This window comes from Pseudophryne corroboree, chromosome 2 (assembly GCF_028390025.1).
Source record: "Pseudophryne corroboree isolate aPseCor3 chromosome 2, aPseCor3.hap2, whole genome shotgun sequence".
Lineage (NCBI taxonomy): Eukaryota > Metazoa > Chordata > Amphibia > Anura > Myobatrachidae > Pseudophryne > Pseudophryne corroboree.
Genome location: NC_086445.1, coordinates 828,716,089 through 828,733,405, shown reverse-complemented (window position 1 = coordinate 828,733,405; position 17,317 = coordinate 828,716,089). Strand labels below are relative to the sequence as shown.

The following is a 17,317-nucleotide window of genomic DNA, read 5'->3' as shown; positions in this document are numbered from 1 at the left end:
GAGGGCCGCAGATTCGGAATACAGGACTGGGTCCTGGTGACCACGGATGCCAGCCTTCGGGGCTGGGGTGCAGTCACACAGGGAAGAAATTTCCAAGGACTGTGGTCAAATCAGGAGATTTCGCTTCACATAAATATTCTGGAGCTAAGGGCCATTTACAATGCCCTAAGCCAAGCAAGGCCCCTGCTTCAGAACCAGCCGGTACTGATCCAATCAGACAACATCACGGCGGTCGCCCATGTAAACAGACAGGGCGGCACAAGAAGCAGGAGGGCAATGGCAGAAGCCACAAGGATTCTCCGATGGGCGGAAAATCACGTGTTAGCACTGACAGCAGTGTTCATTCCGGGAGTGGACAACTGGGAAGCAGACTTCCTCAGCAGGCACGACCTCCACCCGGGAGAATGGGGACTTCATCCAGAAGTCTTCCAAATGCTGGTAAACCGTTGGGAAAGACCACAGGTGGACATGATGGCGTCCCGCCTCAACAAAAAGCTAAAAAGATATTGCGCCAGGTCAAGGGACCCTCAGGCGATCGCTGTGGACGCTCTAGTAACACCGTGGGTGTACCAGTCGATTTATGTGTTTCCTCCTCTGCCTCTCATTCCCAAGGTACTGAGAATAATACGAAGGCGAGGAGTGAAAACTATACTCGTGGTTCCGGACTGGCCATGAAGAGCTTGGTACCCGGAACTTCAAGAGATGCTTTCAGAGGACCCTTGGCCTCTGCCGCTCAGACAAGACCTGCTGCAGCAGGGGCCCTGTCTGTTCCAAGACTTACCGCGGCTACGTTTGACGGCATGGCGGTTGAACACCGGATCCTGAAGGAAAAGGGCATTCCGGAGGAAGTCATCCCTACCCTGATCAAAGCCAGGAAGGATGTCACCGCAAAACATTATCACCACATTTGGCGGAAATATGTTGCTTGGTGTGAGGCCAGGAAGGCCCCAACGGAGGAATTTCAACTGGGTCGATTCCTGCATTTCCTGCAAGCAGGGGTGACGTTGGGCCTCAAATTGGGGTCCATTAAGGTCCAGATTTCGGCCCTGTCGATTTTCTTCCAGAAAGAACTGGCTTCACTGCCTGAAGTTCAGACTTTTGTCAAAGGAGTTCTGCATATTTAGCCTCCTTTTTGTGCCCCCAGTGGCACCTTGGGATCTCAATGTGGTTTTGGAGTTCCTGAAATCACATTGGTTTGAACCACTTAAGACTGTGGATTTGAAATATCTCACGTGGAAAGTGGTCATGCTGTTGGCCCTGGCTTCGGCCAGGCGTGTGTCAGAATTAGCGGCTTTGTCATATAAAAGCCCTTATCTGATTTTGCATATGGATAGGGCAGAGTTGAGGACTCGTCCTCAGTTTCTCCCGAAGGTGGTATCAGCGTTTCACTTGAACCAGCCTATTGTGGTGCCTGCGGCTACTAGGAACTTGGAGGATTCCAAGTTACTGGACGTAGTCAGGGCCCTGAAAATTTATGTTTCCAGGATGGCTGGAGTCAGGAAAACTGACTCGCTGTTTATCCTGTATGCACCCAACAAACTGGGTGCTCCTGCTTCTAAGCAGACTATCGCGCGCTGGATTTGTAGCACTATTCAGCTGGCGCATTCTGCGGTGGGACTACCGCAGCCTAAATCTGTAAAAGCCCATTCCACAAGGAAGGTGGGCTCATCTTGGGCGGCTGCCCGAGGGGTCTCGGCTTTACAACTTTGCCGAGCTGCTACTTGGTCAGGGGCAAACACGTTTGCAAAATTCTACAAATTTGATACCCTGGCTGAGGAGGACCTGGAGTTCTCTCATTCGGTGTTGCAGAGTCATCCGCACTCTCCCGCCCGTTTGGGAGCTTTGGTATAATCCCCATGGTCCTTACGGAGTCCCCAGCATCCACTAGGACGTCAGAGAAAATAAGATTTTTACTCACCGGTAATTCTATTTCTCGTAGTCCGTAGTGGATGCTGGGCGCCCATCCCAAGTGCGGATTGTCTGCAATACTTGTAAATAGTTATTGTTACACAAATCGGGTTGTTATTGCGAGCCATCTGTTCAGAGGCTCCGTTGTTATCATACTGTTAACCGGGGTTCCTATCACGAGTTAAACGGTGTGATTGGTGTGGCTGGTATGAGTCTTACCCGGGTTTCAAAATCCTTCCTTATTGTGTCAGCTCTTCCGGGCACAGTGTCCTAACTGAGGCTTGGAGGAGGGTCATAGGGGGAGGAGCCAGTGCACACCAGATAGTCCTAAATCTTTCTTTAGATGTGCCCAGTCTCCTGCGGAGCCGTCTATTCCCCATGGTCCTTACGGAGTCCCCAGCATCCACTACGGACTACGAGAAATGGAATTACCGGTGAGTAAATTCTTATTTTCTAAGAGGTTACTGATGGCGTACCCTTTCCTGCCAACGGACAGGTTACGTTGGGAAACATCCCCTAGGGTGGACAAGGCGCTGACACGCTTATCTAAAATGGTGGCCCTGCCGTCTCAGGATACGGCCGCCCTAAAGGAGCCTGCGGATAGAAAGCAGGAAGCTATCCTGAAGTCAGTGTATACACACTCTGGTACTCTACTGAGACCTGCTATTGCTTCAGCCTGGATGTGTAGTGCTGTAGCAGCGTGGACAGATACTCTGTTAGACGACATAGATTCCCTTGACAGAGATACTGTTTTGCTAACCCTGGGCCATATCAAAGACGTCGTCTTATATATGCGAGATGCTCAGAGGGACATTTGCCTGCTGGGCTCTAGAATTAATGCTATGTCCATTTCTGCCAGGAGGGTCTTATGGACTCGGCAATGGACAGGAGATGCTGATTCTAAAAAACACATGGAGGTTTTGCCTTATAAGGGTGAGGAATTGTTTGGGGACGGTCTGTCGGACCTCGTGTCTACAGTGACAGCTGGAAAGTCCACTTTCTTGCCTCAGGTTTCCTCACAGCCTAAGAAAGCACCGTATTATCAAATGCAGTCCTTTCGTTCCCAAAAAGGCAAGAGGGTCAGGGGCGCATCCTTTCTTGCCAGAGGCAGGGGTAGAGGTAAGAAGCTGCACCATGCAGCCAGTTCCCAGGAACAAAAGTCCTCCCCTGCTTCCACTAAGTCCACCGCATGATGTTGGGGCTCCACAGGCGGAGCCAGGTGCGGTGGGGGCGCGTCTCTGAAACTTCAGCAGCCAGTGGGTTCGCTCACAGGTGGATCTCTGGGCTATACAAATTGTATCTCAGGGATACAAGCTGGAATTCGAATCAACTCCCCCCCGCCGTTACCTCAAATCAGCCTTGCCAGCTTCCCTCATGGAAAGGGAGGTAGTGCTGGCGGCAATTCATAAGCTGTACCTCCAGCAAGTGATTGTCAGGGTCCCCCTCCTTCAACAGGGAATGGGTTACTATTCCACAATGTTTGTGGTACCGAAACCGGACGGTTCGGTGAGACCCATTCTGAATTTAAAGTCCTTGAACACTTATATAAAGAAAGTCAAGTTCAAAATGGAATCGCTCAGAGCGGTGATTGCAAGCCTGGAAGAGGGGGATTTTATGGTGTCGCTGGACATCAAAGATGCTTACTTGCATGTCCCCATTTACCCACCTCACCAGGAGTACCTCAGATTTGTGGTACAGGACTGTCATTACCAATTCCAGACGTTGTCGTTTGGCCTGTGCACGGCACCGAGAATATTTACCAAGGTAATGGCCGAAATGATGATACTCCTTCGGCAGAAGGGAGTTATAATTATCCCGTACTTGGACGATCTCCTCATAAAGGCGAGGTCCAGGGAGCAGTTGTTGATCAGCGTAGCACTCTCTCAGGAAGTGTTGCAACAGCACGGCTGGATTCTGAATGTTCCAAAGTCGCAGCTGATTCCTACGACGCGTCTGCTTTTCCTGGGCATGATTCTGGACACAGAACAGAAGAAGGTGTTTCTCCCAGTGGAGAAGGCCCAGGAATTAGCATCTCTGGTCAGGGACCTGAAACCAAAACAGGTATCGGTGCATCACTGCACGCGAGTCCTGGGAAAGATGGTGGCTTCATACGAAGCCATTCCCTTCGGCAGGTTCCATGCGAGGATCTTTCAGTGGGATCTGTTGGACAAGTGGTCCGGATCGCATCTTCAGATGCATCGGCTGATCACCCTGTCCCCAAGGGTCAGGGTGTCTCTTCTGTGGTGGCTGCAGAGTGCTCACCTTCTCGAGGGCCGCATGTTCGGCATACAGGACTTGGTCCTGGTGACCACGGATGCAAGCCTCCGAGGATGGGGGGCAGTCACTCAGGGAAGAAACTTCCAAGGGCTGTGGTCAAGTTTGGAGACTTCTCTACACATAAATATGCTGGAATTAAGGGCCATTTACAACGCCCTGAGTCAAGCAGAGCCCCTGCTTCGAAACCGACCAGTGCTGATTCAGTCACACAACATCACGGCGGTCGCCCATGTAAACCGCCAGGGCGGCACAAGAAGCAGGATGGCAATGGCGGAAGCCACAAAGATTCTTCGATGGGCGGAGAATCACGTGCAAGCACTGTCAGCAGTGTTCATACCGGGAGTGGACATCTGGGAAGCAGACTTCCTCAGCAGACACGACCTCCACCCGGGAGAGTGGGGACTTCATCAAGAAGTCTTCCAACTGATTGCAAACCGATGGGAACTGCCACAGGTGGACATGATGGCGTCCCGCCTCAACAAAAAGCTAAAAAGATATTGCGCCAGGTCAAGGGACCCTCAGGCGATAGCTGTGGACGCCCTAGAGACACCGTGGGTGTACCAGTCGGTATATGTGTTTCCTCCTCTTCCTCTCATACCAAAAGTACTGAGAATAGTAAGAAAGAGAGGAATAAGAACAATACTCATTGTTCCGGACTGGCCAAGAAGGACTTGGTACCCGGAACTGCAAGAAATGCGCACAGAGGACCCTTGGCCTCTGCCTCTTAGACAGGACCTGCTGCAACAAGGGCCCTGTCTGTTCCAAGACTTACCACGGCTGCGTTTGACGGCATGGCGGTTGAACGCCGGATCCTAGCGGAAAAAGGCATTCCGGATGAAGTTATTCCTAACCTGATAAAGGCTAGGAAAGACGTGACAGCAAAGCATTATCACCGTATATGGCGAAAATATGTTGCTTGGTGTGAGGCCAGGAAGGCCCCTACAGAGAAATTCCAGCTGGGTCGTTTCCTGCACTTCCTACAGTCAGGGGTGACTATGGGCCTAAAATTGGGGTCCATAAAGGTCCAGATTTTGGCCCTATCCATTTTCTTTCAAAAAGAACTGGCTACACTGCCTGAGGTTCAGACATTTGTTAAGGGAGTGCTGCATATTCAGCCCCCTTTTGTGCCACCAGTGGCACCCTGGGATCTTAACGTTGTGTTAGATTTCCTGAAATCCCACTGGTTTGAGCCACTTAAGACCGTGGAACTGAAGTATCTCACGTGGAAAGTGGTCATGCTGTTGGCCTTAGCATCGGCTAGGCGTGTGTCGGAATTGGCGGCTTTGTCATGTAAAAGCCCATATCTGATCTTCCATATGGACAGGGCAGAATTGAGGACTCGTCCCCAATTTCTCCCAAAGGTGGTGTCCTCGTTTCATTTGAACCAACCTATTGTGGTGCCTGCGGCTACTCGGGACTTGGAGGACTCCAAGTTGCTGGACGTAGTCAGGGCTTTGAAAATATATGTTTCCAGAACGGCTGGAGTCAGGAAGACTGACTCGCTGTTTATCTTGCATGCCCCCAACAAGCTGGGTGCTCCTGCTTCAAAGCAAACTATTGTTCGCTGGATCTGTAGCACGATTCAGCAGGCTCATTCTGCGGCTGGATTGCCACATCCAAAATCAGTAAAAGCCCATTCCACAAGGAAGGTGGGCTCTTCTTGGGCGGCTGCCCGAGGGGTCTCGGCTTTACAGCTTTGCCGAGCGGCTACTTGGTCTGGTTCAAACACATTTGCAAAGTTCTACAAGTTTGATACCCTGGCTGAGGAGGACCTTGTGTTTGCTCATTCGGTGCTGCAGAGTCATCCGCACTCTCCCGCCCGTTTGGGAGCTTTGGTATAATCCCCATGGTCCTTACGGAGTTCCCAGCATCCACTAGGACGTCAGAGAAAATAAGAATTTACTCACCGGTAATTCTATTTCTCGTAGTCCGTAGTGGATGCTGGGCGCCCGTCCCAAGTGCGGATTGTCTGCAATACATGTATATAGTTATTGCTTAACTAAGGGTTATTGTTATGAGCCATCCGTTGAGTAAGGCTCAGTTGTTGTTCATACTGTTAACTGGGTAAGGTATCACAAGTTGTACGGTGTGATTGGTGTGGCTGGTATGAGTCTTACCCTGGATTCAAAATTTCCTTTCCTTGTAATGTCAGCTCTTCCGGGCACAGTTTCCCTAACTGAGGTCTGGAGGAGGGGCATAGAGGGAGGAGCCAGTGCACACCAGATAGTACCTAATCTTTCTTTAGAGTGCCCAGTCTCCTGCGGAGCCCGTCTATTCCCCATGGTCCTTATGGAGTTCCCAGCATCCACTACGGACTACGAGAAATAGTAATAGAAAAAACATCATGGCACATATATCCATGGACAACATCTTGCTATAGCTGGGCATACACTATACTAGTGGTTCTCAAACACTCCTCAGGACCTCACACAGTTCATGTTTTACAGGTGCACAGGTGTATTAATTACTCACTGACAAGTTTTAAAAATCCCACAGGTGGGGCTTATAATTTCACTTGTGATTCTGTGAGGAGACCTGGAAAATATGAACTGTTTGGGGTCCTGAGGACTGAGTTTAAGCACCTGTGCACTATACAATTATCTGGCAGATAATTTACCAGATCTGGCTGGTTGGAATGAAAATCTGGTAATTGATGAGAGAGCAAATGACAATGGACCATTTGCTCCCAGACACTGGAAAATTGATAAAATAGGGATTTAACCAGTTTGTATGAATGACAACAATTATTTTCCATTTTCCAGTGTTTGGGATCATCTGCCAGATAATTGTATAGTGCACAGGTGCTCAAACTCGGACATCAATACCCCAAAACAGTTCATGTTTTCCAGGTCTCTTCACTGAATCAAAAGTGAAATAATGAGCTCCACCTGTGGATTGTTTAAAATCTATTACTTTGGAGAAGGGCACAAATAGCAGTGGTAGACAGGGAACTAAAAAAGCTTCTTTATCTACTTCCCAATGTCAGGATGGTCCCGACAGGAGATTGGATAGGGAAATAACCAAAAAGGAAATGAGGGAATATTAGAAACTAAAGGGAAAATTAATACAGCCAATATAGTATGTGCTATGGTTGATTGGCATTCGCTTTCATTTATTAAACAGATTTTCATTCCAACCAGACAGATTTGGCAGATAATCTGCCAGAAAATTGTATAGTGTATGCCCATCTTAAAGGTGCACATGCACGGTGAGATTCGGTCTATGCCCGATTCTCACTATGCGACAGGGACTAGGTCGGTATTTCAAGAATATGACGACTGTGCTTGCGATACTGTCTTTGTCCGAGTTTGGCTAAGTGTCAATTTTGACTATCTTTTTACACGAGATAGTCAAAACTGACTTGCCTGCACAGTCTATCTGGGTATGCGATACCGACCGCACATCGGGATCGCAAGGTGACTTTCACCTTGCGTTCTGCACTAACTTTCTTTGCGATTTTGACTATATGCTCAAAATCGCAAAGAAATATCTCACCGTGTGTACACACCATAAGATAGATGCAGCTAATTTCATCAGTGAACCATTGAGTGATACTAATTTTGACTTTTCCAAGCTTAATGTGGTAATTGCTCTGTTTGGTTAAACCTATAGCTGTATACCATTTATATACTTTTTTGTAAATCATAAATTGTGTGTTTTTATCTCTCTTTTTGCAGGCTTCTATGATAAATTCATCTTACTCCTGGATTTTAACAGCTTGTACCCCTCTATCATACAAGAATATAATATATGCTTTACCACAGTACATAGAACTGCTGCTAATGCCCGGAATCGGAAAGAGGTTGGTGCGCTGCCTGATGACCATTACCCATATCCCATATCATTTTTTGCCTGGAAACAGACTGTATTATGTGCAAACTACTTAGTAGAACCCTAATACAGGTTGAGTATCCCTTATCCAAAATGCTTGGGACCAGAGGTATTTTAGATATCGGATTTTTCCGTATTTTGGAATAATTGCAAACCATATTGAGATATCATAGTTATGGGACCTAAATCTAAGCACAGAAGGCATTTATGTTTTATATGCACCTTATACACACAGCCTGAAGGTAATTTTAGCCAATATTTTTGGTAACTTTGTGCATTAAACAAAGTGTGTGTACATTCACACAATTCATTTGTTTCATATACACCTTATACACACAGCCTGAAGGTCATTTAATACAATATTTTTAATAACTTCTTGTATTAAACAAAGTTTGTGTACATTGAGCCTTCAAAAAACATATGTTTCATTCTTTCACTCTCACTCAAAAAAGTCTGTATTTCGGAATATTCCGTATTTCGGAATATTAGGATATGGGATACTCAACCTGTATTGAAATGTCATACAGTAGTCTACAGAGGTTGTGCAGAAAGCTATGGGACACAGACTGTCTTGTAGGGCCACATCTGCACTGCTGACCTACAGCTGCTGTAGTGCATTACATTTACTTATGACCAGACAACTATCAATATTTTAAGCATTTCAATTTTTTTTTTGCAGTTCTATAAAAATTGAAAGTAATCTAAAATCTGTGTAGATGGAGTCAGTGATGCTGTTTGAACTGTTGTGTTTTAGTCCAGACCTAAAAATGTCCATTTGCCTAGTCATTATGAGCTGCACCATTGCATGAAACGTATGTACATTATATATGCAAGCAAACTGCATAACTAGCATGGTGCTTGAGAAGGCAAAACCTTTCTGTGTGAATCTGCCATAAGCAAAGGGTTAATTATACAGCTATCCAGTTGATAACAAGCCATGTTTTCTTTTTATGCATGAAATTGCTGGTGTTTCTGCAAACAGTCTTAGATTCTGATTTTTCTTTTTGGCTGCTTGGTGTCTTGCAAGATAATCAGCACATTTGAGCAGGGACAGTGATTTAGGACAGATTATAGCTGCAAGAGGCTAGCAAATGTTGGTGCTCAAGACACACGCCTGTGTGTCTGTTGTGAGAAGAGACCAGAATTAAGGATTATGTTGCATAATGATGTGCCGCTATATTGTGTTTGCAGGGTGAGGATCAAGATGAAATTCCGGAGCTACCTCAGTCAGATCTCGAGATGGGAATCTTACCTCGGGAGATCCGAAAACTAGTGGAGAGAAGGCGTCATGTCAAGCAATTGATGAAACAGCCTGACCTTAATCCTGACTTGTACCTGCAGGTAATGATCCTCAAAAGGCCTGTTGGTTATAAAGAGATAAATGCCTTGTTGTGTACTGTTGAGTTCTGAAAATTTGAAGCTCGTTCATGGCATTCTTGTGGCCCCTGCATTTCTACATATAACTTACTGTGTTGCTTATTGAAGTAAAGTAAAATTGATTAGGTCACACAGTTTGTTTATAGCTTTTAACTATTGTGTTATGCTGCAGTGTTAATAATTTAATAATTATTCATTATTAAAAGCATGGTACTAGACATGCAATTTACATTTCTGATAAGGCCTCTCCTTTTTCTCTCTCTCTCTCTCTCTCTCTCTCTCTCTCTCTCTCTCTATATAATATATAATATATATATATATATATATATATATAAATAATGTAATCACAGTATAGTATTTAAGTTTGTATGTACAGTATGTATAGTGTACTGCACTTGTCTGAAGTGAAACAGTGGAGTGTTATACTTCCTGGTCAGCATCACACCTTGAAGTTCCAGTTCCAACTGTTACCGTTAATTGCATTATATAAGTAGTCCTGTGAGGTATTCATGCAGATTGTTGAGAATTCTTATGTTTATTTTGTACAATATCTGCACACTTCATGACCTGCATAATTGTTGTTCAGATTATTGTTGCTGCTTTTTCAGTTGTTTTGTGTCTGTGTTTATGTTCAGTATGACATCAGACAGAAGGCTTTGAAGCTAACCGCCAACAGCATGTATGGTTGTTTGGGCTTTTCCTTCAGCAGGTTCTATGCCAAGCCATTGGCTGCTCTGGTCACTCACCAAGGGCGAGAGGTAAGCAGCAAATATCTTTTCTTTTTGAAGATGTAACTTGTCTATGCAGTTTCCTTTTCTCTAGTTGACTAAAGTGAGATAACACTAAACTGGTTTGCTGTTAGTTGAAACTCTAGTGTAACTACAGAGCTTATATGAAAACCGAAGCGTTGAAATAAAAGGGGAAAAAAACACACAAACCTCAATGTTTCATATGTTTATGTGAAAAACTCATTCTGCACTGTCATTTTTAAGAGCTTTTACATCACTGATTATTTAGCAAATCTATTTTAGTAATGTTTCAATAGTATACAGTAATGTGAACTTAAGAGGATTGTGTCTTCGTTTTTGTCCAACAGAAACTCTTGTTTTCCCTCCTTTACGTTCCTCAGAATCTTATATCTATTATAAAATACACAATGCCAAATATAAAATGTCATTCTGTATATTATACTATTATTCTAAGAATTTTCTTTAGTCTATAGGGCTATAGACACAGTTTTAGGCATATATCATTCAAATTTTCTGAGCATATTGGGCAATCTGTTCAGACTATTCAGGTTTTCTTGTCAAAGTGTACAGATTAATGTGTCATGAAATACTATTAATACTGTTACAGGTACTTTGCAAATATGGTTATTGAGCATATTTCACAGTTTAGCAAAAATGAAAATCTTGTTTCAACACCAAATTTTTCTGGCTTAAATCCACTAAAATAAATTACCAGAAAAATTTACTTTAGCTCAATTACAAGATCTGTGGGTTTTGTTTTTTTGGCGAATGAAATAGTGTACTGCCTCACAGATTACAATGTTGAGATATAAGATGTTTCACTAGGTGGCGATAGATACTTTTAGATCATTAAACAATTAAGAGATTTTCATGCATCTGAACTTTTGTTTTCACTGCTAAGGAGTCTTGTAATAAAGTGTGAAAGGGCTCCAATTAGCTTTTTGTTTTTCTGCCCCTTTCTCTGAGTTAATTGTTTGACTCAATCAACATTTATTGGAATATCAACTTCTGCTTAGTTACAATAAAAAATAAAATAAAAAAAAAAAGTAATAAAAAAAAAGTCTCTATTTTTTTGTGAATTGTTCTGAGCAGAAAACCTGATGTATGTGCAATTTAACTTAATTTGTGTGACGTAGTTAGCCTTGCAAATAGTTTTTGAGACATGCTTAATTTTAATTGATGTGTGTGAATGTTGTTTAGTAATATATACAAGGCTGAGTTGACTGTAGTAGATTTGCCAGTTTTCTTTACATTTACTGCAATGCCACATTTAAGTAGTAATAAAGGCATCTTATAGAGTTATCCATTTTGCTTAACCAATGAAAATCTCTATTACCTTGGTAATATTGAAATTGAAACAAAGAGCTGCTCTATTCTGTCTGTCCTGATGCCTTCCTTCCTTGTTCTTTTTGATCTTTTGACCATGACTTTTACTGTTTACATTATTCTTGTAATCAATATGTCATAGACTATATTGCAATGCAGCTGTGTCTTAACACAGATATATACTGTGTGTCCTTACATGTGATCCATAATTATCGTTTCATAATTTGCCAGCAGATTTCTGAGTTGTTCAGTAATGGTTGGAGCTATCCTATTCCCTTTTTATATTGCTGGTGCCAGTTTTGGGACCTGCAGCTGTCTTCCATAATTTTTTTCCCTTCACTTGACAAGTGTGTGTGTGTGTCTTGAGATGGGAGATTTTTTATTATTATTCAGAGTAATAAAAGTGACATCTTAAGCAATATCTAGCTTTGATTGCTAAAAACGATGGTTTTCTTATATAGGTTGCCGATGTCGTCTCTATAAGCTGTAACGTTTACATATAAACATTGAAGTGGGCTTTTTGCCAAATGAAGTTTTGTGTGTGTTTTGTTTTGCTTCATAAATGCATGTTCATAAATCATAAGGACAATATTTTGTGTGTGAAGGGTGGTTTAGCAGAAAAATGCTCGTCATCACTATATAAAAAGTGGAACTACTTTACTCTGCATGAGGCATGGCTATATTTTGGTATGAAGCTGAAAAATATAACAATTTATTCCCCCCCCTTAATATTTATGGCACAACTACAATTCTTTGCGTTACTGGCAAAAGGAAAAACACCTCATGGTAGTGTTAATAGTCCATGCTACAGAGGGTATTCAATTAGCTCTGACAATTTCGGAACTATCGAATTTACCACGCTGCGTATTTAGTTGTGGGCAGTTTACGCCTGTTTTTAAGGCATTTTCGCAAATGCCTTTTCACACTTTTTTTTTTTTTGTGAAAAAGCATTTGGCAAAAAAAGGCCTCAAAATCGTCAAAAACATCTCGTGTTTCGCAGGTGCGAAAATGTGGATTCGCTGATCCACACGGTTGCATTAGAGACAAATGCTAGATTCCATTCATCGCTATGGGTAAGGACATCATGCTAGTGGTGAGAACTTTAATTTCTAGAAAGGCAGATGCAGCATTTCCCTACTTCTCTGACCACATAAAATCCCACAATGCAGTAACCCAGTGCTCACAAAGATGCCAATATAATGGTGACCTTCAAACCAGTAACACATTCTACAGTAATTGAAGAAATTGTATAGTTGGAATGCCTAAATGTGCATTGTATTTGTATATGCCAAATTTACATCCACTGACAAATATTCTCTTCTATCGACAGTATGTGTAGCATACAAGAATGAGTGTGGTTTATTTTGTCAACATTCAGAATGTCGACAGCATAATGTTGCCATGTTCTGATTGTGGCAGTCGGCATAAGCCTAACCCTATTTGATGCCATACCCTAAAATGATGTGTCACCATTTTGGCTGTCTGCATTCTGACAATGTTGACAATCAGAATGTTAACAACTACATACCCAAAGAGGGGTTCAGTATGAATTACCACTAACTGGGATGCCAGCCATCAGTATACCGACACTGGCTCGAAAACCCTTTGCGGGCTCGGTGCAGGTGCAGAGGCTCACTGTGCTCGCCACAGGTTATTTTCTCCCTCTATGGACACCCACAGAGGGAGAATAGCCCGTTTTGCCGGTATACTGGCGTCTGCATAGTACCGCTTGTCGGGATTCCGGTGTCAGTATTCTGATCGCCGGGATCCTGAGCGGCAGCATCTTAACCACTTCCCCCAAAGAGTGGTATTAACAACTACTTATTTCCCCCCTACTTGTTTCAGTGTTGTGATTGGTTTAATAAAATATAATTGTTTCAATATTATTTAAAATGATGGTTTGCACAGTTCATAATTTATATCATTGTCTGGCACCAAGTAAAAGAAATTTTATGTGTTAGATCTGTTTTTTTTTTTGTTTTTTTATTATGCGGTGGCTTTTGTCTTTTTACTTTTTATTTATCCTCAGCAGCTGGTCTGGATAACAAGGCAGAACCTCTTGGCTAAGCCCAGCAACCTTTCTCTGTTACACAGGGCATGCCAAGCATTTATGATAGATTATCACAAAGATCTTGCTATTGGTGCGGATTTGTTTCGCCCCTGCCCTTTCTACTTCTGACACAACTGAAAGTTATACCCCCTACGCAACTGTTACATCCTTCCTTTTTTTTCTTTTTATTTATAGCTTTCTCTTTCCAGAAGTTTTACATTTGAATTTCTAGTTGTTTAGGAATAGTTTTCTGTTTAAAGTGTAGTGGTTCCTATACCTAGGTAAAAGGGAAAGAACAAGCGGTTGCTGTAATTCATTTCCACTTTTTACAGTTGCTACAGTATGTAGCATGTCCCATATTTAAAACATTTTAAGGTAGACTGATGTCCATGGGGACACTTTACATTGTCTATTGCTGATTTTTATTTTCTAAATATCTTTGAGATATGTCTTTAATGCCGCACAGTTTATATTTATGTCAATAATCTATACCTGGCATTCATGGTCAAACTGCATGGTTGTCTTTAAAAGAGTATCTGCAAGTTAGTCTAGTTGAAATTTTGGCAGAACCATTTATTTAATAAGTTTTCACCCCACTTTTGAGTTGCAATTCGCTTTTGCCATCTTTACTATTATAACGGCTCCACCGACGGTTACATAGCTGGTTACATAGTGTTAGTAATCGGATAATTTCAGCCAATTCTCGGATGGGCAGTCTGATCACTGCACAATACTTACACAACACTCGGAGCTATTGGTCATTCACAAACCCGTCACATTAGCTCCCAGTATCAGGTGTGCTGCATAACACTTGTTTGTCCGCATGAGTTGTGTGGCACAATATCCGCTGACAAATTGAATTTAAATATGTCGTTTCAGTCACCTTGATCGTTTGGAAAGGGACAATAATATTGTGTAGTGTCTGAGTAGACAGGAAATTGGGCGTCCATAGTATGGTTTGAAATAAAAATAAAAAGTGGATTGTTTCTCTTATCTGTCTAGCGCAGTGATTCTCAATTTTTTTTTAATTACGGCACCCTAGAGCAGTGGTTCTCAACCTCGGTCCTCAGGTCCCCCAACAGTTCATGTTTTCCAGGTCACCTAGCTGGTGCACAGGTGTATTTATTACTCACGAACACATTTTAAAAGACCCACAGGTGGAGCAAATTATTTAACTTGCAATCCTGTGTGGAGACCTGGAAAAGATGAACTGTTGGGGGTACATGAGGACTGCGGTTGAGAACCACTGCACTAGAGTATCAGATTTTTTTTTATTTTTTTTTTTTACTGCACCCCAAGGCCAAAAGATCCTTATTGAGAAATTTATAAAGAAATATTAAATTGAGTAAATTGTGTTTATATGTCATCCTTAGGTTTAATTGTGTGGTGATGGATAACATTTGCTCACATATTGTATAAAAAAATAAATAAAAGAAACGTAAAATAATGCACTCCTCATTATCATGCCTGGACCATGGATTGACCGAGATATTTTTCTTTTTATATTTCCTTTGAATGAGCATTTCCAAATGTAACATCCATACATAAGCAAAGAAGGGGTTTTCATGGCTATTTTTTTTTTTTTTTTAACTTTTTTGACCATTTTTTTTCTGCCCAATTAAATTATTTCAAATTATTTGTTGCCCCCCAAAGGGTGAAAACACATAAGATACGGGATAAATTCCCAGACCTTGTGTTTTTGCGAAACAACCCCGACACCGGGGACAATTGAATATGCCAGGGGGAAGAATTAGCCTGTGGTAAATTACCATGAGCTATTGTATTCTCCCCTTAAGCTGTTACTTGGTCGTTGGTAAAATATGGTACCTTGTCCTAGTAAATAAAATAGCCTTTTTAGACTAGATGGTTTAGCATAATATTTAGGTAGTTTGTTAAAATGTTAATGGTGAATAATCACAAAGTAACTCTGGAAGTAATTAGCTCACACCTATTTTAAAGACATGTTAAAATACATGCAGTATTTCCCACCTACGCTATATAAATAGCTTTTTGCTAATGTAATTTTCTGACACCACCACTATTTAACATAGTTTTAAAAAGTTTTGCCTTTATAATGTTCTCTCAACTGATTTTCCCTTTGTTCGTGTATGAAATATTAAATCATATTATAATTATGCACCAAAAAAAAGCTCTCTTCAAAGTGAGCTACTATGTTATGATAGTGTTGTATTGCAATGAAATTAAATAGCGTCAATTAAAACAATAGTAACTCTTTTAATGGTGACATGTCACAGTGTCATGTGACTGTCATCAAAGCAGAATCAGCATGCCAGAAATGCGTAGTTCTGCTATGCTCTGTGCACCAGTTGTTGGGCTATGAAGGTCATGCCAGTTTATCTCTCCATTCCCCCTTCCTGGAATAGAATGTGTGGTATAGATAGATCACAATCTTTAATGGTAAGTGCTTAGCAAGGACGACTTAGAACTTAGTTCAGCAAAGCAGGGCTCCCAGGAGCCAGGTATAAATTTACCTACATTAATTATGGTTGTAGCCTAACTTTGCAAGTCAGTTTGTGTTGGTGTCAATATGATAACCTATCTTCACTTTCTCTATCGTCCTAAGTGGATGCTGGGGTTCCTGAAAGGACCATGGGGAATAGCGGCTCCGCAGGAGACAGGGCACAAAAAAGTAAAGCTTTACTAGGTCAGGTGGTGTGCACTGGCTCCTCCCCCTATGACCCTCCTCCAGACTCCAGTTAGATTTTGTGCCCGAACGAGAAGGGTGCAATCTAGGTGGCTCTCCTAAAGAGCTGCTTAGAGAAAGTTTAGTTTAGGTTTTTTTCTTTACAGTGAGTCCTGCTGGCAACAGGATCACTGCAACGTGGGACTTAGGGGGAAAGTAGTAAACTCACCTGCATGCAGAGTGGATTTGCTGCTTGGCTACTGGACACCATTAGCTCCAGAGGGATCGAACACAGGCCCAGCCGTGGAGTCCGGTCCCGGAGCCGCGCCGCCGACCCCCTTGCAGATGCTGAAGCGTGAAGAGGTCCGGAAACCGGCGGCTGAAGACTCCTCAGTCTTCATAAGGTAGCGCACAGCACTGCAGCTGTGCGCCATTTTCCTCTCAGCACACTTCACTGGGCAGTCACTGAGGGTGCAGAGCGCTGGGGGGGGGCGCTCTGAGAGGCAAATATAAACCTTATACAAGGCTAAAAATACCTCACATATAGCCCATAGGGGCTATATGGAGATATTTAACCCCTGCCTGACTGGAAAAATAGCGGGAGAAGAACCCGCCGAAAAAGGGGCGGGGCCTATCTCCTCAGCACACGGCGCCATTTTCTGTCACAGCTCCGCTGGTCAGAACGGCTCCCAGGTCTCTCCCCTGCACTGCACTACAGAAACAGGGTAAAACAGAGAGGGGGGGCACATTAATGGCTATATATATATATATTAAAGCAGCTATAAGGGAGCACTTAATATAAGGATATCCCTTGTATATATAGCGCTTTGTGGTGTGTGCTGGCAGACTCTCCCTCTGTCTCCCCAAAAGGGCTAGTGGGTCCTGTCTTCATTAGAGCATTCCCTGTGAGTTTGCGGTGTGTGTCGGTACGTGGTGTCGACATGTATGAGGACGATATTGGTGTGGAGGCGGAGCAATTGCCAAATATGCAGATGTCACCCCCCAGGGGGTCGACACCAGAATGGATGCCTTTATTTGTGGAATTACGTGATGGTTTATCTTCCCTTAAACAGTCAGTTGAGGACATGAGGCGGCCGGACAATCAATTAATGCCTGTCCAGGCGCCTCAAACACCGTCAGGGGCTGTAAAACGCC

General features: G+C 43.0%; 1 protein-coding gene across 5 annotated transcripts in view; it reads left to right on the top strand.

Moving 5' to 3' along the window:
• POLA1 (DNA polymerase alpha 1, catalytic subunit) overlaps positions 1–17,317 on the top strand; it is a 1,252,649-nt gene that overhangs the window by 431,195 nt on the left and 804,137 nt on the right. For all 5 annotated transcript variants that reach the window (XR_010241483.1, XM_063955699.1, XM_063955698.1 and 2 more), the window contains exons 23-25: positions 7,863–7,987; positions 9,208–9,357; positions 10,029–10,151. Coding sequence is in view for 4 of the 5 variants with exons in the window: in XM_063955699.1 (XP_063811769.1) it covers positions 7,863–7,987; positions 9,208–9,357; positions 10,029–10,151 (398 nt within the window). In the remaining variant the exon portion in view is untranslated. The remainder of the gene's footprint in view (positions 1–7,862; positions 7,988–9,207; positions 9,358–10,028; positions 10,152–17,317) is intronic.